The sequence below is a fragment of the Microtus oregoni genome, unplaced genomic scaffold (assembly GCF_018167655.1).
Source record: "Microtus oregoni isolate MIOR12 unplaced genomic scaffold, Mior012 000042F_ref0000377, whole genome shotgun sequence".
NCBI classification, from domain to species: domain Eukaryota; kingdom Metazoa; phylum Chordata; class Mammalia; order Rodentia; family Cricetidae; genus Microtus; species Microtus oregoni.
Genome location: NW_024543209.1, coordinates 6,430,989 through 6,455,054, shown reverse-complemented (window position 1 = coordinate 6,455,054; position 24,066 = coordinate 6,430,989). Strand labels below are relative to the sequence as shown.

Sequence of the window (24,066 nt, the reverse complement as noted above, 5' to 3'; positions counted from 1 at the left end):
CTAGACAGCATGCTATTACTTTTTAAAGAGCCCACTCCTATCTCCGTAGGTGCAGTCAAGCAATTGGACTTATAGTTGCCCGGAAGAAGGGAACTGGGTGGACTTGGATTTAGGGAGGTAAAGGGGGACAAAGTCTTTTGAATGCAGTCACTATTATACATCCTGAGTTCTACAGTATGTGCTGGGTATACAGTGGTACAGTATTACCACAACTGAGTCTGTTTTGTTATTATAGCAAATGAACTGGGCGATTCATGAATAAAATAATTTCACTTGGGGTCATGGTTTTGGGGTTCAGGAGAATGATGTCTGGGTCTGCTCAGCTTCTGGCCAGGCTATTTGCTGGGTCACAAGGTGGAAGGAGAGTGGACAGGCAAGCAAGCCTGTGCCAAGAGAAGGCATGCCTGTAAGAAAGACCAGAGAGAGGGAGGCTGAGTACTTCATACAAGAGCTCATCTAGCTCCCAAGAGAACTAACCCAGTCTCCACAGAAGGACACCAATCCATCTTTCAGCATCTTATCCCCATGGCTTCACTTCCTTCCCATAAGGCCCCACAGTGTCACAGCCCCATTATGTCTTCAGTCTCGTTAGACAAAGGACCACACTTTCAGTATGTGAACTTCTGGGAAAATCTGTTGCAGACACTCAAAACTAATGTCAAAAGCCAAAAGTTTAAAGTCTATATTGAAAGGATCTGAAATGATGGTGCCCTGAGTTAATTAAGCGTACGTCAACAGGAATTCAAGCAAGGAGAGTTGGTTGTAAATTGTGTGTAATGAGATTGGAGAGGAGGAGAAGGATGGAAGGCTGGGAGCCTGAAGGCATACCTCTGATAAGAACATTACTCATGATAAAATACCCTATTTCATAGGGAAAGCACATCATTCAAAGACATTCTTTCTGTCCATAACACAAACTTCTTGTGGCCAGAGTTTACTTAAATTTTCTCGTATTGTTTCTTATACCTAGGATGGTATCAGACTTTCTATAGACACCCAATCAATATTGTTAGATAAACATCTGGGAATTAAATTACTAACGTGGTGTTTTTAGAAGGCGCCTTGATTATTTGCCTAATCGTAGAGGATAGGCATCAAAGAAATTGAAAGTGTGACATCACATTGCCTGTTTACAAAGTGGAAATTCGCCCATCAAAACAAGATGTAGGAATTTCACATCTCAAGGTAATGTGCTTCAGTGTCTCTAGGAAATGAAGAGATAATTCAGCCACCAGAGGGCTCTCAGTTTCTCATTTAGACCCAGAAGAAGAGACAAACACAAATGAAGCCCAGAAGGGAACATGACACACAGGAACACACACATTCACACAAGGTGGGGGATGACTTCTCTCCTTAACGTTAAATGTAGGCAACCATTGTTAAGACATCCTGCCAAGCCATCTTAATCTAAGAGGAGAGAGTGAAGCTGAACAAATGTGCTCTAAATACTCCATCTCCCAATGTTGGGGGCAGGGGGGAGGAGCTCTTCCTTGTCTGTTGTTCCTTGCTGTTGGAATTTATTTCTGGTGCACTGCGAAGCAGGAGCTGCCCGGAAACTCGGCCCATATGTTGGGTGGGAAGAGGGAGGATGTGGCAGCGAGCTTCCTCCCTTTAGGTGAGTCTATTGAAGCTGTGTTAATTACTGGAAGTGTAGTGCTCCCTGAAAACCCACTAAAATCTAAGATTGCTGGAGCTCATCGCAGTCAGTATATACTGTTTTCATCGTTCCTTCTTCTTACCCTGTTTGAATGCACAATGCGCTGTGATTTGGGACCCTCTTACTGATTCAGTGACCATGTGCCGATATTAAGTGAGTTTTCCTCCCCTCCACATCTTACTCCTGGTGTCAACATGGCTCCATTGCATGCCAGGATTTAACACCAAATCTACCAGGCTTGCAAATTATAATGATTACATATAATATATAATTATAACCATTATATATATACACATGCATCTATGTATGCATGTATATATATAAAATCTTCATTGGGTTGATGGAGCTCTTGGATCAGGGAAGCAGAGAAGGAAATGAGTGTTAGCGCGTGAGTGCTGAGTGGGTTCATTATTGTGGTATCTATCCTCACAGAAAGCAGGCATCATGCTCCCAGTTTGCAAAGAAGAAACCCAACTCTGCGGGGCTGAGTCACCTCTGATTGTTCGTGCTGTAGAGACGGGGCTAATTGGATTTGGAGTGCCTAGAGTCTACGTTCTTTCACCTTGACATTTTGGGAGTCTGCACAAAGTGAAATTGACAATTCTGGCTTTCATTCTCTTTTGAACATCACTCTTCCTGCAAGCCGTTCAGGGCGTTTGGGACAGCAGTTCCTCGGAGGAGCCCCAGGGCACATCACAGCATGGCATTAACTCCTGGCAGTTTGCCTCTATGATGGCTGCTGCATTGTAAAGGCTCCTCCTGGCATTTGAGAGGAAGAGGAAGAGCCTGAGGTCCTTGTCATCTGCAGGGTGCGGGTGACAATGCGAAGCTTGGCTACCACTTGCAGTAACTGCAGTGCTCTGGCCATAGCTACTCCTCTCCCTTCAGTGGCCTGTGAACTGAGCTGCCTGACAACAAACACTGGTGAGGTTCATGGACCCCAGTCACGATTGTGCTCCTTGCCGTGGACTTGATAGTGCTCACAGTGAGCCTGCCACAGGACCCGGATCCTATGGCAGAGCCGCCATGATGATGACCTACCGTCAAGAGGATGTGCCTTTCTCGGGGATTTCCCCTGACTCTTCCAGGCCTCCTCACCCGCAATCACTCAGTCCTATGATCAAGGTGGTGACAGGAGTTTGTTTTTGCAGCCCATCATCATGCAAAGCCATGGCTTTTGGCACTCATTTAGGAAGCCATGCCTACCACTATAGGCTTATGAGAGCCATTAGCCATTTGGAAAGATAAGACTAATATGAGTCTGTGGATAGAGACAGAGAGTCTTGTGAAGCACGCAGCCCTTTGTAGCTTCCGGGAACACCAAATTCTCTTATGGTCATATGTGGAACAGTCTCGGAAATTAATTTCTAACTAGCAGTCATCTATTCACGTTCTTTGTTAACTCTGCTCCACTGATTGGGTTCATTCTAGGAAGGCCAGACTGTTGTTCCCTTGACTGGATGATGTGGGATTTGGGGAGACTCTTGAATGAAAAGAGGAGACAGAGAGCGTGGCAAACAGAAGCCGAAGGTTTATTATAGGCCTATGAGTCATAGGGACTGCGGGCGAATGATACTGAGGGGGTTGAGGGAGGGAGTGTGGGCACAGAGCTGGCTTGAGGCAGACCGAGAGGAAGGAGCAAAGCTCCAGGAGTGTGTTAGTCAGGGCTCTGCAGAGAAACTGGACCAATCAGATCCGTGTGCATGCTGAGCAGATTTCATTCAAGGAACAGGCTCCGGTCGGTGATGGAGGAGTCTGGCGAATCTCAGATGTGCGTGCTGGAGGCCCAGGAAGCACTGATGTTGAACGCCAGAAGTCTTCCCACAGGTGCCACAATCGTGGCACCCACAGCCTGGTACTCATTGCTATGAAAACACATTGGTTCATGTCTATAGGGAGGCGTGAGATGCCTTGATCAGGGGTCTCTAGAGAAGCTTCCAAACCACAGCCAGAGCTTGTCTCCACACTGTACCTCAAACTCACCTCTGCTGTGTACCCAAAGAGGCTAGGTAGCCAGTTATGCGACCAGGTGCTCATCTGGTTTGGCATTGGCCCCTTGTGGCAGCTAGGAAAAGCAGGCAGTGGCTTGATGGCTTAGCTGTCTTTCCACGGACAAGGTAAAGAAGAATTCTTATACACCAAGGGGGATTCCAGTTTTGACTGTGTGTTAGAACGTTCTAGAAGGGGTTTAAAACACTCAGTGCAGGATTCATAGTGCAGACAAATTCAGAATCTCTGCAGTGGGATCTGGGGATTTATATTCTCATAAACTCCTTATTGACTGCTCCTATAGAAGGAAGGCTGTGTGGAAGTCTGTGCTACACAGCTGTCGTAACACAATACAAACTGGATCGGTTAGAAAGGAGAAGAACTTACTTGGCTCAAGGTTCTTGAGTCTGGCAACTCTAGAAGAGCAGCATTGGTACCCGGTCAGACTCTGGGGAGGACCCTGTACTACATCTTAATATGGTGGCATACATCAACTAGAGAGTCCACAGGCATGGAATCTTCAGTTTCTATCCTTCTAGAAAGTTCCATAAAGGCCTCTACCTCACAACCTTATCCAGCCTAGTTACCTCCCAAGGGACTACTATTAACATGTGAATTTGGGCATTCATTTTCTCACACACGAATTCCCAGGGGACACAATCAAACCACAGCCACCCTTAGCAGTTCTTGGTGTTTCCCTTTCCAGACTGTCCTGGGTGTCCGTTCAGCCTACTTTTTCTCTTTGATGGTGGTGAGATCTTATACATAGACACACACAAGTGTGTGCCTTGCTGAGCTGTATTACTGGCCCTAACTCTCTTTGGGCTTGCACTTTAACAAACTTGAGTTCAGAAAAGTGGGTGTCTCCCCAGTGATACCATTTTCTCTAATGCAGCGCCCATCACATATAGGTTTAAAAGACTTGAAAGAAAATTGTCTAGAGTGGCGACCTTGAAGACAAAGAGGGAAGGTTAGATTTATAGTCATCATGAAAGAGACAGAAGCAGGATTTGGTGAGACAATCACATGGTGTACAGGAAAGAGCTTTATCTGCCATTTTGTCTTGGCCAGTTCTTCATTGAGAAAAATCCATCAATGTTACAGAGTGTTACTGAGGGATTTTCTGCTACCGGACTAATGATGTCTGTCTGTGCTGTGGTGAATAAATCATGGGGATAAAGAATAGAAAATGTGGATTGGAAGGTGAGCACATGGCACAGACTCTGCATCGTCACTGGTGTAATGATGTAAAGATTCTGTGGGAGAGGGACAGACCTTGGCGTGTGAGAGCCAGAGGCCTCATGGCAGATGAGAGACGAATTTGCCATGCAGGCAGAGCGTAAGTGAAGTGTTTTATTGAGATAAAGGGAATGGGATAGGGGAGAGAGAAAGAGATAAAGGGAGAGACAAAAAGAGAAAGAAAGGGAGAGGCAGGGATCTGCTTGTTTCTTAAGAAGAACAGCGGGAAAAGAGTGTTGGAATGGGCAGAGTTTGCTCTTAAAGGGACCTTTTGCACCCATGTTCATACAGACTATGTAGGTAGCAGCCCTAGGAGCTGGAGCCTGGGCTGGCCAGGGTACTGCCTGAGTGTACCCTGCCAGGTAACAGGGGCCAGCATGATGCCAGAACCCTAACAACTGGGACAGACCAATGAGAAGAGTTAAGAGCTAGCATTTGGTTTCTGACTTCTAAATCTCAATTATCTCATTCATCAAATCAAAACAAACTGTTGATATGACCAGAATTTTTAGGGTACAAGCCTGAGATCTTGCAGCTCTCATAAGAAAAGCATCTCCACTCACCCTCAACACGCCAATGCAATAGACATAACAGTCAAAAGTAGGGAGGGGAATATAGTAAGTGTGGCGCCTGGTTCCTGCTATCCAGAAAATTGTCAACATGAAGAATTTTTTTTTTTCTGGGAAGATAAGCTCTCCTTGTGCCTGGCATTAGGGCCCCAGCCTTCCTTCTTCTGGGGAAATTCCAGTTCTTTGGGGTCCATTGTCTCAACAGGCTGATGACTGAAGGGAGAAGCTCACCTGACAGTCTTTAGAGAGTCTTCTCTCCTGCTGAGGTAATTATATCCAGCTGAATAGCATCCTCCAGTGCTCACAGCCTTAGGCCATCAGAATGGGACCATAGTTGGAACTAGGACCTTCACAGATGCGAAGTGCTAACCATCTTGAAGTGATTCATGTTGGGCTTGCCGTGGCTATGTCCATCCGACGACTAGGGTTTTTAAAAGAGAAAAGAGAGGGAGATTTGGGCCTAGAGTTCAGCTTCTCTGTGAGGTAAGGGGGAAAAGGGACCTGTAGGAAGGAAAGTGGAAGCCGGGATTGTAGTGTCACTGTGGCTAGACCCTGGGAGCCACCAGAGAAAAATCTCTTCCTCACAACTTTCCAAGGGGGCATGGAGCTGCGATGCTTGACATTTAAGACTGTTAGCTTCCACAGCTCTGAGGGAAGGCGCTTTCATGGTTTTTCAGGTACCATGAATAACAAAATACCAGCTAGGAACATTTTGCTCTAAAAGTCTAAGCTCTAAAAGTCTAAAACAACCAGCAGCCGTGTTCTTCTAAGTATTACAACTATAGGGGATTCATATTGTAAATATGATAGACTTAGGAATGATAACTTTCTAAAGCTAAATATTTGTTGGAACTATTTGATGCTAGTATAGCGATCGCCATCAAAGCCACTGAGACTTAATGGGTCTTCCCAAGAGGGAATGTGTGAGGGCCCAACGAGATGACAGGAGTTGAGTGGGACAGGGCAGTCAGCTGACATCCAAGAGCTGTGGGCCCTCTGCATGTCCACTCATCAACCACGAGAAAAGGGAGAGCTGTCTTTCAATGGCGTGGAACACACTAGACCATGAATGATTTCGAGTTTCCTCTTGGGGGGTCCTCCCTGGAGTTACCCTTTCAGTCTCTCCTGTAGTCAGTACCTACAGTACCAAGTTTTGTGTGTGAGAGAAATTTCTTTAAGCCCAGCTTAAGGAGCCTGTAAGTTCCCTTCATCGTAGTACATTGGCCTTTGCTTACCTATTGTCTCACTTCTGAAGTTTCCTTTCTTTAGTCTTAACTACCATCCCAAGCCAAGAAACAGAAAGCTCCAGAAATAACCTAGCCCATAAGCTTTTAACGATTTTTATTATAGTCTGTTTCTATAATTGTCCTATTTTATTATTATTGGTTGTTCTCTTACTGTGTTTTCTTTATTAAACTTCGCCATAGGTGCACATGCACAGGAGAAGAAATAGTGCACATAGTGTTTAGTAGTGTCCCAAGTGTTGCAGATATTCACTGCAGGTCTTAGAATGCATTTCTCATGGATAAGAGAGGACTACTGTGCTTTGGATAAATTGTGATTGGAAGTTGCCTTGGGCTGGAATCCACCTCTGGACTCCAACTCCCAGCCTGCTAAGCACTGACCCCTCCCCGTGGAGGGTCAGGACAACTCCCACAGCCTATTTAGGAGGGAAAAAGGAACACGTGGTCTCTGGGGTTTACATGGGCTCCTTTCCCCTCCATGCTGTTCCAGTCCACCTGGGACTATGATATTTATTAAATGTGGGCATTTTTTATTCAGTCTAATTTGGTTTGATTGGAGTTTTTTGCACTGGTGGAGAGGTTCTTCTTAACAAATAGTTCTTGTGTTGTATACCTGGGTCCTAGGTGGCTCTCCAGTGGACTGAGAGTTCTCTGTATGTTCCAAAGACATTTTGCAAAGAATATTCCTTTACACTGTGTAAATATATATCACTGTGATTGGTTTAATAAAGAAGCTGGCTGGCAATAGCTGGACAGGGTAAGGTTAGGTGGGAGAATCATACTAAGGACACTGGGAAGAAGAAGGGCAGAGTCAGGAGTGGCAACGCAGATGCAGAGAGAAGAAAGATGAATATGCCATACTGAGAAAAGGCACCAAGCCACGTGGCAAAGTAGATTAAAAATATGGGTTGACTGAAAATGTGAGAGTTAGCTAGTAACAAGCCTGAGCTATTGGCCAAGCCTTTGCAATTAATATTAAGAATCTATGTTGGTTACTTGTGAACTGGCAGGTGAGAAAGAAAAGTCCATTTACTATTTTGCCACGGCTATTTCCTTTCTCTGGATTTGATGATTACACAGAAATGTATACTTCTAAATAGCAAAAATATGACAGGCTTGGCGGCCCATGGTTCTCTTGGCCTTTTCCTTTTTACTTTGATGATGTATAGGGACAGCCAAAGGTCACAGTGGCAGAAAGCAGAGGCAAACACCTATGCAGCCTATTGTATAACAAAGAGAATTTGATTTAGCCAAATGGTTTTGTAAATTGGCATAGTTAAGTTAATGCTATATATTTATAAATGACAGCATAATTGCCTTTTAGGTCTACTTAGAAGTTTTCGCATGCAAAAGCATGTCTTGGCTGTTGTTTTTCTTTCCCTTAGACTCACATAGCAAATTCCCAACCAGGTAAAACCCCAGGCTGTTTGTTTTCCTAACTCAACATCATGTAATTTCATCATTCAATTCTTCACAAAATTTAGTGCTGAATGTGAACAAATCCCTGAAGTGTAACCAAATCCGTCTGCTCAGGCCAAGCCCAGGCCTCGGCAGACAGCCTGGAGGCTCACGTGTGGAAGCGATCATGGAGAGCCTGTCAACATCTGGGAGGTGCTGGAGTGGTTGAGCAGCTGCAAGTGTGAGGTGGGAAACCCAAGCTGTGCTCTGCACTTCCTAAGAGGCCACTGGAGGAAAGGATAGGACCTTCAGCCCTAACGGAAATGGCCCAGGGAGAGGACACCAGGTCCCCAAACAATCATGAGATGAAGACAGCCGTAGCCATATCTAGACTAGGCACTTCATAATTGTTTGTTGAATGACTGAATGAGTAGATGAGAGAGCAGTCGAGTGTCACGTGGCTCAATGCACTGGACTAAGTTGAACCCTATCATTACTATTAACATTAGATTCCAAAATACATTATTTTGATAACGCTGAGTAGTTTAAAGAATCGGTTAATAGCTGCTGAACTTATATAAAAGAAGATGAAAGATGGATAGAAAATACAGGGATCTCACATATATTTTAAAGTGAACATGATTTTATGAAAGCTTTATTTAGGTTATGCACAGAAATGTTCACGTTTGTTGAATATGTATTTCTTCTGAGACCTGATGAAAAATTCTTCCTGAGAGTACCTGTCAGGAGAAATCAAAGGATGCTGGTGGCGAGGGGACCACTGGAGCATGTGAACCAGATGGACTTGGGGCTGAATTTTAATGTCTCTATGACTCATTGAGTATGCTACTTAAATCTGACTGGCCACCAAAGATGTATTTAATGTGTGCCATACATGAGGCTCTATGCTTTGAAGGGGGCTGTGATGATAAAGATGTCATCATCTTTCTTGTTGCCCTTCCTCACAAGAAACACACAGTGTCCATCCTTCAAGCAAATGAGGATCTCTGACTGGTCAATAATATGGACGTTATGAAAGAAGGACCTTAGAAAAGTCCAGTGCTGCCTCAGCCCCCAGAGGAGCCAGGGGAATCGGACTTTATTTTGTCTCTCTCCTCCCCAAGAATGGTGATAACCCTACACCAATTCTATCTCCAGGCATGACGCAAGTTTAAACTCCTGAAGTCTAAGCCAGATCAAGACTGGAGACTCCAACAGCCTAAAACAGTTTTGTTTTCTTTATCTCTGCTTCTAAGAGCATGCACCATTCCGTTGAAGCAGCTGCCAAGGTTGCTGGCCAGCTCCATTTTGGGCTCTGTAAACGTCACTCAGCTCTTTTGGGGAGAGGGAGAACCTCACCATATCTTGGCAATTTCTACGGTAGAAAGTTGTAACTTAGGGGAGGTTTGCCCTAGGAATCTGCGACTTATTCCTTCTGTACCCTCTTCTCCCCACCCACAACAAATGGCCATTTTCATTCTCTAAAGTTTGGCTCCTCCGTGCTAAAACTACTTGCAAACCATCTAACAATTAAATGTTAAATCATGTGGACATAGTTACACACTCAGATTGTTTTTCCACAGAGACTGTAAGGCTTTATCCTTGGGAAAGCTTCTTCTTATCTTCTTCCCTAACATTAGTAAGACATATGGTCTGACAACAAGAACAGAAACCTTTTATCCTCAACTCCTGTAGAATCAGACCGTGGGGCTGGTTGATGAGTCTATGATGGAAATGATGTAACTGAATCACACTAGATAAGGCCTTAACACTAGCACATCTTTTAGGAAGAAGCAAACAACCAACTAAAGCAAAATGAGCTTTTCTGTGTTTGTGTGTATATGTGCATCTGTATGCATGTGTGTAGAGTGTTTGTATGTATATATGTGTATCCGTGAGCATATTTGTGGAGTGTTTGAGTGTACATATGTCCATGACCCTCTCTTGTTGTAGCCAGGTCACAAGAAATTATAATGATTTGCAAGAAATTCTGGAAGGTCACTGGTGAAGAGTATCTTACATAGGATAAGTGATCTTCTCAGCTTTGGGGAAGAGTTGGGTAGAGAAGACAATGAGATGAAAAAGCTATATGACCCTCAATCTCTTTATATGTTCCATATTTTATATTTTATATTGGTATGCCACTAGGCTTTGTTGGGGTCAAAGGCAGACATGATTCTTTGTCTCAAGCATTTGTAATCAGCAGGGCAGGATGGAATCTTGGGGACCAGGGACTTGGATCCACCAATAAAAGCTTACTAATCATGGTATGTGTGTGTATAATATAATATATATATATATATAATATTATATATATTTACACACACAAATATATATATAAATTTTGAGAGAGGGTCTCACTAGGTAGCCTTGGCTGTCCTCGAACTCCCTCTGCAGACCAGGCTGACCTTGAACTCACAAAGATCTACTTCTTTACACCTCCAGGGCTGAGATTAAAGATGTGTGCAAGGTATTATCTTCTTTTGTGTACTCTTGGAAGACATTACAATCTTATCTGCACAGACAAGGAGTAAAGGTTCAAAAAAGCTGTTTTCTCATCTGCAATACAGACTGTGACCATGGAGGCATAATTTAAACTCAGCAGCTCTTGTCAAGGCCTGGGGTGGTATTCTTTTCTGTCCGCTATCCTGTCGTGGAAACCTGAGGAGACACATGCAGAGAGCTATAGAACACCATGTGGTTGATTTGGGAATATGGATTTTCAGAGGACCAGAAGCCCCGGAGGGTTAATCAAAACAGTTTTTTTTTTTTTTTTTTTTTTTTGGAAGAGAGCTTGGGAGCAGCCCTCTGAGAGAGCAATGGTGACTCTGGATGGACTAGCTAAAGTGAAGGCCTGGGAAGAGACAATTGGAGGCTGGAGGCTGAAGAGGAGGCGGTGGCTGTGGCCAAACAGCAGACAAAAATTCAAGTGTAGGGAGGAAGGTTTATTTTGTCTCAGTATAAGAAGGTGTACAGTTCCTCATGACGGGGAAGTGGCCCTGACCAGAGTGCGGTGTGCGTCTGCAGTCAAGAAACTGATTTTCAACAGGAAGTGGGACCAGGCAATCAAACCCCAAAATCCACCCGTAATGACTCACTTCCTCCAGTTGCCCCCCCCCCCCCCCCCACCTCCCATGTACAGATTTCACCGCCTTCCAAAACAGACCCAGCAGCTGGGGAGCAAGTGTTTAAATACAAGAGCTTACGGGGACATTTCACACTTAAACCAAACAGAAGTCGTCCCTGTGGGCTCTCTTAGACTTCATCATTGTTTCGTTGACAGAGTCAAATGCAGGACAAGCCTCCCTAAGGGAGTAAACCCAGTCTTCCTGCGGTCTTCAGGGAGTGCTTGCTCCCTGGTCTGGGGCCATTCCTCAGAAATCCCTAGTAACACAGCTGCTGGTAGGCTTCTGGGGCCTGAGGGAGGCCCTGGAGCCAGGTGGCTCTCCCTCCCCGGTTTTAGAATCCTGGCCAGCTTCAATTTACATAACACGCTTAATCCACAGAAACAGGAGCTGCTAGGCAGGTTCTTTCTCTCTCTCTCTCTCTTCCTCTCCAAGACACAGAAACCTTTATTTTCTTCGTACACCACAAACCGGTGCTGTTAAATAATATTGGATAATTGCACCTGTCGTACCTCCCATATTGTGCCGAGGAAAAATAATTGCTGGTTTTCTGCTTTGCCGTTTAGCTGTGACTCCGTCATTTGACTCGGAGCATGTCATTTTCTCCCATTTTAGACTGTACAGTCAAACTGTGTGAAAGGACTCGCAGATAGGGGCCCTGCGTGTGTGAGTGGGCGCAGGCCTCATTCAGCAATGGTTTCTAATTTATACAGCATTGAAAATCTGCAGCTATAAATAAACAGCTGACTGGCTTAGCTGCCTACTCAAAATCCTTTATTAAAAAAAAAGGCACCACCAACTACAGGAGGAAGGAAAACAAGGCTGCCTGACTGAGGGATACATTGGGTTTCTGAGTCTCTGGACCTGGGGAGGAGGCCGAGAGATCCCGGATTAGGTCTCAGGGCTTAGGGGAGGCCACCTCATCCCTACTTCTCCCTCAGCCCACTCACGCTCCCCACATGCACCTCAACGTGTTTGAGAATTACTGTATATGAAACTGGCTTCCTGTTATGACAAATACTTCAGGCGAGTAGGTGCCGAGTTGCTTAAAATAGCTCATGGGACGTATGACCCTTCAGTTGGAAGCGGAGGTGAATACGGCGGCACTTTAAACTGCAAGGGAATTATTTACTCAAAAATGGTTTCACTTGTGAGAGTGACCTAGGGACATAGCTTTGGTTGGGGGATGAGAGGCATTGCTTCTTCCCCAGCCTGGATAAGGGTCTCCAACTACTCTGGGGCGCTTGACCACTTTATCCTGTATAGCACTGCAAGATGGGATGAGTTTTGTTAAAAAAGCGTTGCCATTTTGCTCTGCAAGCAAAAGGAAAGGACGTGGGCTAGGGAATGGATTATGTGAACTTGGACCGGTCGCCCACCTTAAGCCCTTCTGGATCCAGAAGTCTGCTGGAAACAGGCTCTATAGGACCAAAGGGTTGGGCACACCTCTTGCCAACTTGAGTAACATCTTGATAGTTTAAAAAAAGCGATCACGGAGGGGAGCGTTTATGCCATGGAAAGGAGCCAACAGCGTGAATCAGGAGCTTAATTTGTTGGTGGTCATTAAACATTCACCAGCACACCACCAGCAGAAGGTCAGCCTAACGCACTGTAAAATGGGGACCCAATGCATTTTCCGCATACATCCTATCGTGAGGCTAAAATGGGAGTGATTAGGAACGACACTGTTCAAATATGACTGCTGACATCATCCTTTGGCTCCTGCTATTATCATAGTCTAACCACTAAGGCCCCTAATGCAGCCTTATGCAGGCAGCAAATGCTATATGTCTTTTCATGAATGTTTAATCAGCATTCATTCCAAAGTGTCTTGTGGCTTGTAATTTAACTATATCTGCTCCAAGAAGCACCTGTCTGCTTATTCTGAATGAGCCCAGTGGGACACGGGGCTGAGGTATTTCTGGTGTTAGGACAGAATTGCACGGTGGCCGGCCATGCTGACGTGGAGGTTTAATTTGGTGGCAGGACAGTCAAGCCACAGATAGAAATGGGCTCCTCTGGGACAGGTGCGTAATATGCCCGTGAGAAGAATGCAGCACAGGTCATCTTCGGGGTGTGGAAAATTTGGGCAGTCCCCTGTGAGCTTCCTGAGCAGGGAGTTTCCACCCTGACAACTGCTGGGGGTGTGTGTGTTGGGGGGGAAGCTCTGCTAAGACCAGGGGCTCCAGGCAGTGCAGAGCAGCAGCAGGTGGAGCGGGAGGTGGAGCTCCTGGTTAAAGGAAAAACATCTGGAGGCTCATATTCCCACTGTAGTTAGGAGAAAGAAACAAAACTAAACAGGATTCTTGGTACTTGCCCTAGTCTGGTAGTCATTCTCTGGGATGTGTGCCCAAGATATCAGACTAGTTCACTGTTCTATATGTCTATAATTCTTTAAGGATCTTTTTGGGTGTCTACTTTTACCCAGCCTCTCTTATATAACATTAGGTAGATGGAGCTATGCGTGTGTGTGTGTGTGTGTGTGTGTGTGTGTGTGTGTGTGTGTGTTGTAGGGGAGGAGGAGAAGCAGGAGTTGGCAAGGGGAAGAAAGGGGAGGTTCTTAGGAGTGAATATGGTTAAGATGTATGATATACTCTTAAAAGGAATTGTTTTAACAAGACCCAGTTCTATGCACAATGTGGATACAACAATGAGAAAAAAGGACCTGTAACCCACCAGGAAACTTTAAGGGTTCAGGAGCCCTTGCGAGTCACCTGATCAGTTTGTACGGATGCCATCACAGCCCTTGGCATTTCCTTCCCAGCTACAGTCTTCTTTGTATACACTACACACATTGATCTCATGATAACTTTGCCACGCCTCCATTCAAATCAGTATTCAAATGGAAGAGCCATTTGACAGTTCCTTACGTTCCATGTTAATTCCTGCCCCAAATGTGTGTTCTGAACGAGGGTGGACTTCTCACCATTTAATATAAATTATTCTCACGGCTCCAGTGGGTGCACTATCATCCTAGGCAGACAGACAGACCCCGTCAGCAGCTTTTAAGTCATTACACTTCTAAGCTAGGAGAAAACAGGCCAGGAATCATTGAAGACAATTAACTCTCAAAATACTTAGGTTTTAGAGAAGTTGGAATTATTGAGAAATGACCCAGAACTGAGTATTGGGAGATCTGGGGGTAGACACCATTGCCTTCATGTGACAGCAATTTTTCTTTTCTTCTTTCTTCTCTTTTTGGTCTTTTAAAGGCAGGGTCTATCTTAGTCAGCGTTTCTATTGCTGTGAAGAGACACCATGACCATGGCAACTCTTATAAAGGAAAAACATTTCACTGGGGTGGCTTACATTTTCAGAGGTTTAATCCATTATCATCACGGTGTGACATCGTGGCATGCAGGCAGACATGGTGCTGGAGTTGAGAGCCCTACATCTCGTTAGGCAGGCAACAGAGAGTGATCTATCTCATTGGGAACGGCTTGAGCAAATACGAGACCTCAAAGCCCATCTCTATAGCGATACACTTCCTTCAACAAGACCATATCTACTCCGACAAGACCATACCTTCTAGTAGTGCTACTCTCTTTGGGGGCCATTTTCTTTCAAACCACCACAGGGTCTTACTCGGCAGCCTAGGCCAGCCTTGAATTCATGACCTTGCTTATCTAGCATCCGGTATGCTGGGAATAGTCATGTGTGCTGCTAGTCCAACATCACAATGATTTTGACAATGTAACAACTTGTCATCTGGGTCCTCACCATCCCCCTCGAAGGTATAGTGATTAGATGGCTCTGAGTTCCTCTCCCCACACCCCTTCTCTAAAGTCCTCCAGCAAGTTTATCCAGGCTTCTTTAGTCTTTTTTTTTTCCCCCAGCCAGAAACAATCCTCTATGGAGGTCAGACAAAAATCAATGGATTCCGAGACTTCAGGAATTGTTTACCAGCCTTTCTGAAAGCCAAGAGATCTCAAGCAAAGCTCCCTTCATAGGCTTTATTAAACTTATGCATCATTCTCTGTCTTTTGTATCTCCCCATGCTATTCCACCACCGATCCCCAAAGAAATAATAATAATGAGAATAATAGAAAGATGACCAGTTCTTATGTTTCTTCTTCCATGGCTCTTGGAAAATAGTGTGTCGTCACTTCTTCTTCATATATGGCTTCATTGTGGTACCTGCACCAACAGACACAGAGATATCTCAGACAGGGTTCCCTAATGGGTGTTCTTGAGTGGGTAGAGATTCTCTCTGATGGGGCGGTGGAAAGTCAAAAACACTCTCTCTCCAGGAGAGAAGAACTCTGATAAACAGCCACTACTGCTAAACGGACAAGAAGCAATCTAATCTCCTGACTTGGAGCTCAGTGTGCGGTTAGCCAGATACTCAGTGATGCTGTTGGTTTGTATGGCGAACTCAGCCATGCCTCCAATTGCTGGTGCTTTGGGTGAGTGCTGTGTACGGCCCACATCCATAGGGAAATACAGAGACTTTGCAGAGAGAGACAAAAGGACTGCACGGGATTAGAGAGGAACAAGAAGAGTGGTAGTCTACCTAACTGGGTCCTCCATGACTTCTCCCAACCAATTTATATCAGTACTGACGCATAGTAAGTACTGTATGCAAGTAAGCATAGTACAGGATCCTCCTTCGGTGGAAGCCATGCACAACATTTCTAGAGTGTTCCATTTAGACATCAAGTTGGTACCTCCATATTTCATTATCACTAATGATGGCACAAGCTTTGGAACTGATAACCTCTCTGTAGCTTATTATCCATCCTATCTATTGCCAAATACTATCGGTTCTACTTTGGTAATAGAACTGGGAATCAGAGCTGTGATTTCTCTGGTCTGGTATTGCTGGAATGGTTTCACACTCTAGATCCCAGACCGAAAGCTGCATGGCAGCAGAGAGCAAGATAGTGAACAGACAGCCTACAGAACGGGAAAAAGCATGGCCGGCCATGCTTCATCAGGGATTAGTATTAGAATATATAAAGAACTCAGAAAATTAAACTCCCCCCAAAACAAAGCTATCACTCTATAAGTACCAAATAGACAGTTCTCGAAAGAAGAAACAGTCAATAAGCATTTTTTAATGTGCAACACCCTTAGCCATCAAGGAAGGCAAAATAAAAGTAAAATTCCACTTCACCCCAGTTGGAATGGCTATGATCAAGGAAACAAATGATAGCAAATTCTGGTGAGAATATATGGAAAGAGGAACCCTTGTCCACTTCTAAAGGAAGTAAGGACTGCTGTCACCATGGTGAATTCAGTATGGAGGTTTCTGAACAACAACAAAGCAATTCTAAACATGTAACTACTACATGGCATACCTATACCATTTCTGGGTATATATAAAAAGACTATATTCTACCATAGAAATGCTTCCTCATCCATGTTGATCACTGATGGAGGAAGGTCATTGGTTAAAAAATAAAGAAACTGCCTTCCCTCAGTCAGGCAGCCTTGTTTTCCTTCCTCCTGTAGTTGGTGGTGCCTTTTTTTTTTAATAAAGGATTTTGAGTAGGCAGCTAAGCCAGTCAGCTGTTTATTTATAGCTGCAGATTTTCAATGCTGTATAAATTAGAAACCATTGCTGAATTTTATTGGTTAGAACATAGGTGGGTGGAGTAAACAGAACAGAATGCTGGGAGGAAGATGAAGTGAGCTCAGAGACGCCATGCTACCCTCTCCTGGGCAGAAGCAAGCAATGAAGCAAGCCGCCATGTCAGACATGCTGAATCTTTCCCGGTAAGACGGGTGCTACACAGTTTATTAGAGATGGGTTGATCGGGATATCAGAATTAGCCAGTAAGGGCTAGAGCTAATGGGCCAAGCAGTGTTTAAATGAATACAATTTGTGTGTTGTTATTTCGGGGCATAAGCTAGCCAGGCGACCAGGAGCTGGGGCGGCAGGAACACAGCCTGCAGCTCCTACTACAGATCACTGTTCTAATCTCAGCTTAGAAGATGGGAGCATTTAGATGCTCATCAGTAGATGGGTGGATAATAAAAATATAACTCATATAATGATGGAATCTTATTCAGCTGTGAAAAAAATGAAATTTGCCATGACATAGAATCTGGAAATTATTCTGTTGAGTGACCCACACTCAGAAAGACCAACACAAGTTTTCATAGGTAAATACCAGCTTCTAATTTTTATGTACATGTGTATAAGTGGGTTGTGTGAAGGCATGGGTCTCACAATCAGAAAAGGGACCAAGAGCAAAGGAAGGTTTTAAGGAAGGGGAGAGGGTAACAGGACCCATGTGACATGGGAGTAGAATGCTAGCATTGGGAGGATGCAGCCAGGGTGACAGAAGGGTGGGGAAGAAGAGGGGAGAAGAAACAACCACAACAAATGTACGGAAATGCCACAAGAGAACATAGTGCATTGTATGCTAATTGCAAAGCAAACAAACACATAAAAAATTCCAGGTTATTTTCAACACTTCTGTTTTCAACAATACACATTGTAGCTGGGAATATTGTTCAGAGGTAGGGGGTGCAAGTCCCTAGGTTCAATTCAAGCACTGCTAAAAGTAAAATCAAACAAACACAGAAAAAACAGTATATACTGCAAGTCTGCTGGATTTCCTGGGGCTGGAGTTATAGACTGTGAGACATCATATGGGTACTGGGGATTGAACCTGGATCCTCTGGAAGATCAGTCATTATTCTTAACCACTGAGCCATTTCTCTAGGGCGGTGGCTGGTATCTTGAAGTCCTACTTGTGGCCTTTCAGTCACCTTGATTTCCTTTAAAAATAGCCTCCCTGATCCCAAGATCCTTATAAGCACACTTGCATTCATGCCTCCCACCGACTCACACTGTTGCAATTATTCCAGGAGAGCTTCAGTCCTACTGAGCCTGAAGGTTTCATATTACATTAATTTTCTCTTTTCATTTTTATGTGAGTCACACCAACTCCCAGTAACTCTTTTCGGGTTTCTCTCTCTCTCTGTCTCTCTCTGTCTCTCTCTCTGTCTCTCTGTCTCTGTCTCTCTCTCTCTCTCTCTCTCTCTCTCTCTCTCTCTCTCTTTGTTTTTTGAGATAGGGTCTCATGATGTAGCCTTGGCTGGCCTGGAACTCACCCTTATAGACCCAGCTGACACTGAATTTACAGATCCCTGCCTATTTCTGCCCCACTACTGAGATTAAAGGTGCAGACCACCATGCCTGTCCCAGTAGTCTCCTCTATGCTCTAAATTCAATGGCATCTCCTTCTCTTGGCTGAGTATGTATGTTAGCCCTTTAAGTAGCCTCTGTCAACTGAAGAGCAGCTTCCTTCACATTCAAAGGCTTGATCAATATACATTTCTCAACGATGTTTGCTCTGCTCTGACTCTCAGGGGTCCTAGCATTCTCTCTATCTGCGTGTTTTTCAAGCCCCACCTCTTGTATCTGACTGTAATCATAGCCTCTCTCCTCAGGCCCGGTACAGAGTACAAAGATTCAGAGAAAAGCAGAAATGATGGCTTAAGCTCTGTTGGGAGAGGAGGGTGTCTCCTTCTCTACGTCAGAGTCTCCTCCATCTTAACTTAAGTAGCTAGATGGAATGCTAGGGAATGGCCACATGTCCACTGCGATGTCATGGGTATGACTTGAGTTAGCTCCAAGCATTCACTGCGATTAAAGTATTGGCCTCTGTGTGATGCTGCTGGGAGGTTATGAAACTTTTGGGAGTTAGACCATAGTGGGAGATTTTTAGGTTATTGGGGTTACGGAGAAATTCTCATAGGACTGTTAGTTGCCTTAGCTTTGAGCGATTAGTCTCTTTACAGTGTGAGATGTATTAGCTTGCTTGATCTCTAAAATACACTATGATCTGTAACCTATATGTCACCTTCACTGGAGGCCAAATCAATAGAACTCCCCCCTCCAAAACAGTGAGGCACATATAGTACTTTCTGCTTTTTTAACATTAACTGTCTTAGGTGTTTTATTATGGCAATGAAAAGCTGACTAATATACTGACCCCCATGGAGAAGGCACCTTCCCACACAATCCTGTGTGGAGATTTGAGTCACTTCATTCTGTAGAGAATTACATGCTTTGATTTCTTCCGAAAGAGTGTTTTTCTTGTGTTTCTAGCACACCGAGGCATGAGATGGGTCTTTAGTTTTGCATTCTCTCAGAACTGAGCAATTTCCAGGCTCCCTTGTGTCTTCAAAATTTATTCTCTGACCATGCTTCTATATTGCATGGAAACTGCCAACTTATTAAGAGGCCATCTATCTTCCATAGATGACATTTACAAAGTGGATTTCAAGCTCTGAGTGGGAAATAAAGACGGTTACTGGAGTACTTTTTGATTGAAGGGAATGTTTCACAGTGAAAAGCCTCCTAGTTGGCAGCCAGAGGGTTGCCCCCCCCCCAACTTCTCTAGTCTTTTCTTCATCCTCTTTCATGTATGTCAGAGAGAATTTAAGACCAATCTGCACTATCACTTGCTGGTGTGGCAAGACAAGTGCTCTCGCCTATATGACTACAGACACCACACATGTCTTTATGACTCCAGGAGTCAGAACACAAGACAATTTTTTTTTTACTGACTCCTTAAATACTGACAGTTGTATGCCTACAACTACACTCATCGGAGCTGTTAAATGGAAAATGTAAAGAGCGTTTTCTGGCTTCAGAGGACCGCCTTGGAGAAGCTCAGTGCAGATGGCTATTTCAGTGATCTTGGCTGCTTTACATGGCCTGCTTCAACATGCGCCTCTTTCTTCAACAGCTCTTCAGTGGGTACACTGCACCCCCACCTGCCTAGACACCCAACTCCTAGCCCAGTGTCATACAACTGCTACAGCTACTGTCCTAACAGCTAATTCCAGAAAACCTTTGTGAGTATTCTTTCTTCCTACCTAGAGAGAAAAAACCCCCACCCCTTTTAAACTACCTGCTCTGATTGAGCCATTGGGAAAGCTAGCAGAGACAGAGAGTCAAAGATGACTAAGGCATCCTAACCCTTAGGAAACTCTAAGTCTTCTACAAAGACAAAGACTTAAAGCTATCACAAAAGAAACATAGGTCTGGCCTTTAAAAGATGGAGGAAGAGCCATGGAACAATCGAAAAGGACACTGAGTCAAACCTGGGCAGATCAGGGCAGCCATCTTAGAGATAAATTGAAATAAATGAATAAACGTGAGCCAGACAATGACTGGAGCTGAGCGGGGGGGGGGGGGGGGGGGGGGGGAGCTTATATCCATGAGGGCAAGAGCAATACCCGTGTGGAGGGAGGGAATGGAAGGAGACTTGGAAGAGGATGAGAAAAAACACTAAGACAGGAACCAACTCATAGAGAATCTGTGTTCTGAGGGCTGGGCTTTCCTCTGTAAGCCAGGAGAGGATTAAAATAGGTTCGCATGGACTGTCCGTCCTGTTGCATTTTAGCCATTTAAAAACATTAACCGCCAATGAAATTTCAAGGGCTCCAGTTTCTCTTCTAATGCTTTTCACCCCCTTTGATGCAGTGGCTTGGACTGGCCCCTGAGCTTGTGATCGATCTTCCTGCCTCAGCCTCTCAGCTCTCTAAAGCAAAAGCATTATGGGCATGTGTCAACCACGGCCTGCCCTCGCTGCATTTTCTTCTTCATCACTTGGTTCTTTGCAGTAAATGATAAAAACAAACAAAACAAACAAAAAAAAACCCCCCAAAAACGTAATTCTTATTCTGGTCTGATGCAGTGTAAGCCTTTTGGCCTATTTGTCTGTTTTTCTCAGAAGTGCCGAGCCAGAGAAGAGGCATATCACTGTCTATGCTAATCTCCATCTTGTATGTCACGTGCAGGTTCTTGGTTAGTGGGAGCCCGTGTGCTGATAAGCAAAATTGGACACACTACTCAGCACTGGGGTCTATTAGGAGCTTGCTGCTTTGGGGATTTGAAGGATAATAAACACAGTGAGATTTTATTTTATTAAAAATGTATTTGTTATCCCAGCACTCGGGAGGCAGAGGCAGGTGGATTTCTGTGGGTTCAAGGCCAGTCTGGTCTACACAGTTAGTTCCAGGACAGCCAAGGCTACACAAAAACAAACCTGTCTCTAAAAATAAAAAAAAAACAGCAAAAAATGTATTTATTGTTTTTATTTATGTGCATGTATGTATGTCTGTGTGACTTTATGTATGCCATGTGTGTAAGTGCTCTCAGAAATCAGAGGGTGGGGAATCCCTAGAACTCAGGAGGGATAATTTATATTTTAATTTAAGATGTTTAACATTTACTATTGCAAAGAAACGACTTAAAGCATCAATCATCTACAAACTCAATACAACTGTTTTAAAGACTCACTGTTCTTGATAATCTCTAAGTAACTGAGCTTTCTTTATCTGCATTGCCAACCATCAGATTCCAAATGGAATCTGCACATCCCTCCCTCCCTCCCTCCTGTTTCTGTTTTCAGAATTATAGATCTTTGAGAGTCATCAGAAATCTTCACCTAGAAATTCAAGTGCCCCCAAAATTGCTAGAATTAGATGCCAGTACATTTGCAGTCCCAGTCCCTACTCCCAATGAGTTCCCTGAGAACAGGAATTCTGGGTTTGAAATGCTGGTTTTAGGAGTTTGTTTTTGCAATTTAAGTTAGTTTGGTTTGCTTGTTTGCAGCGTCTCATTTAAAATGTTTCATAGAAAACACTGCCTTTATGTCCCTTTCTCAACAGAAATGGAGGAGGAGTGGATTGGGTGGCGGCAGGAGGGAGGTGCGGGAAGGAATAGGAAGAGAAGAGGGGGGGGGGAACTGCGATTGTGATGTAAAATAAATTAATTCAAAAACATAAACTAAATCTTCCAAGAGAGGTAAATGCCAAGTTGACCATTTCTTTCTCAGCGGTCTCAGCCTCTCTTTAGATATAGCTCATTCTAGGCCCTTGGACAGCACCCGCCCTTTGCATCCACAAGTTTATGCTTCCCGTGAACTCAGAGAATGGTGGGAGATGCCATTTCTGTTTGATAGACCAGAACTGCTGGTAGCTGAATGCATGGGGGTGGTGCCTACAGGTTTTTTTTTCTGCTTTGTTATATACAAAACTAAGGTGAATTTCTGCGTGTCTCCTTGCAGAATTAAAACATAAACTACCACCCCTAAATTCCAGGAATGGTGCACCAAAATTATCCTGAGATATCCTTCCTCCCCTTGATAGCTATTTGTTGCCTGCCTCTGCATCTGGCCTACCATGGCCTACTATCTTTTCTGACTGTCACATAAAACCTTTGGAATGAATAACTTGACAGACTGCTTACTCCCACTAGCCCCTAAACTAATAATCATCAGATAATACCTGAAACCTATAGCAGAGTTTCCTCCACCTTGCCATAGCCCATGGGCCCACCCACCTGCTGTCCCCATCAATGCGTCAATGTTTGGTTTAATGCGTTGATTTGTGATTGTCCTTTGTTTGTGACTGTGCAAGTTCGTGCACCTTCTTCAGTCAAGGAGGGGAACATCATTCAGAGCAACCTGAATCCATGTCTCCTGGGCCGTGCTTACTCACATTTGGCTCAGAATGAACTATCTCTTACAGTTCAGAACGAGAGTCACATTTTTTTAAGGACAAAAGGAACTCACACTTTAAGAGTTCCTGTCCCCCAAGCCCTCCCTGGGATGAGCGAAGACCCTTCTAGGATTTCCCCCCCCTCATGTTTGGGGTGGTAACACCTCATTCTTTGGTTCCTAAAGTTTTGAAAGAAGATTCGGTCTTCGAGTTAAATGAGATATTATTTGGCAGAAGAGAGGAGACACTTGGAGTTCTCCAAGGGAATGCCATCTTGCACCAGGTTTTTCTTCTTCTACTTTCCATAGACCCCACTTGAGCTCTATAACAAAGGCACACCTGGCAGTGCCTTCTGGCTTGGACTAAGCTTTCCTTTGGTTTAGGTGGAGAGTAAAGAATGGATAAAAGAGAGATGGATCTCTATGGACTATGGGCGAGAGGTTTGGGTGGAGAGCGGAGAGTGGGTAAGAAAACGGATCTCTGCGGACTGAGGGCGAGAGGGAAGCACTGACCCCACTTCCAGTGATTGATCTTCTCTCCAAGCAAGTAGATGCCGGCACTCAGGATGTAACTGGCCGAGAAGAAGATGATAATACCCAGTGGGTTGAGGGAGGCAAACACGGGGTACACCCAGTTTCCGGTCTGAGAGTAGCGCCACAGGATCCTGCATGAACAAGACGTCAAAATGATCAGGACCACAGAGGCCAACAAACTATTTTCCCCTCCGGTTCAGTAGGACGCTGGAAGACAGCTGGTGAAAACCAGCCCCGAGGAACGTTTGTCAACACCTGAAGTGCTCCTGCAGATCTACAGAAGGGAGTCTATATCATCTTCTAGGGTCGTTACTTGTTTCAATAAAACATCTTTTTTTTTTTTCATGGAATGAGTCAGCCTTTTCCTTATCTGGTACTTTGTGATTCATCTAGGTGAAAGGACAGAAGCATGTCACACATCATCAGCGAAGGAGGGAATGTGAGCACGTGACTTCATTACTGCTTTCTCTGAGATGGACAGCTGCCTGAGACACTGGACCTGTGAAGACAGTGTCAATTTTGTAGCCTGCAGCTGAAGGAGTGATGTGTGCTGCCCTGGGTGTTGGTACCTAAGAGGACAAGCTTCTCTTAGCTCTCCAAGTCTTGTTGACACAGGTCGGGTAGGGATGGTTCGTCACTGCTCTAAAGCAGGATGCCCGGAGATTGAGTGTTATCCCTAACTTTAGCTCACAGAAACTCTTAGGCAGCCAGCACTGGATGAGTTGGTAGGGAAGCTCAGAACTTACTCATGTGAGGATAGACTATAAGCTGTTCCTGTGAGCCAAGGGACAGAAAAGAAATGCTGGGAGAGAAGCCATGATGTCTAAGTGGAAACTAAAAATG

General features: G+C 44.5%; 1 protein-coding gene across 2 annotated transcripts in view; it reads right to left on the bottom strand.

Moving 5' to 3' along the window:
* Positions 1-14,544: 14,544 nt before the first annotated feature.
* LOC121434018 (androgen dependent TFPI regulating protein) overlaps positions 14,545-24,066 on the bottom strand; it is a 77,780-nt gene continuing 68,258 nt past the window's right edge. For both annotated transcript variants that reach the window (XM_041632761.1, XM_041632763.1), the window contains exons 6-7: positions 23,203-23,354; positions 14,545-15,358 (exon numbers count right to left, since the gene is read on the bottom strand). In XM_041632761.1, coding sequence (XP_041488695.1) covers positions 15,324-15,358; positions 23,203-23,354 — 187 coding nt within the window. In that variant the 3' untranslated portion in view covers positions 14,545-15,323. The remainder of the gene's footprint in view (positions 15,359-23,202; positions 23,355-24,066) is intronic.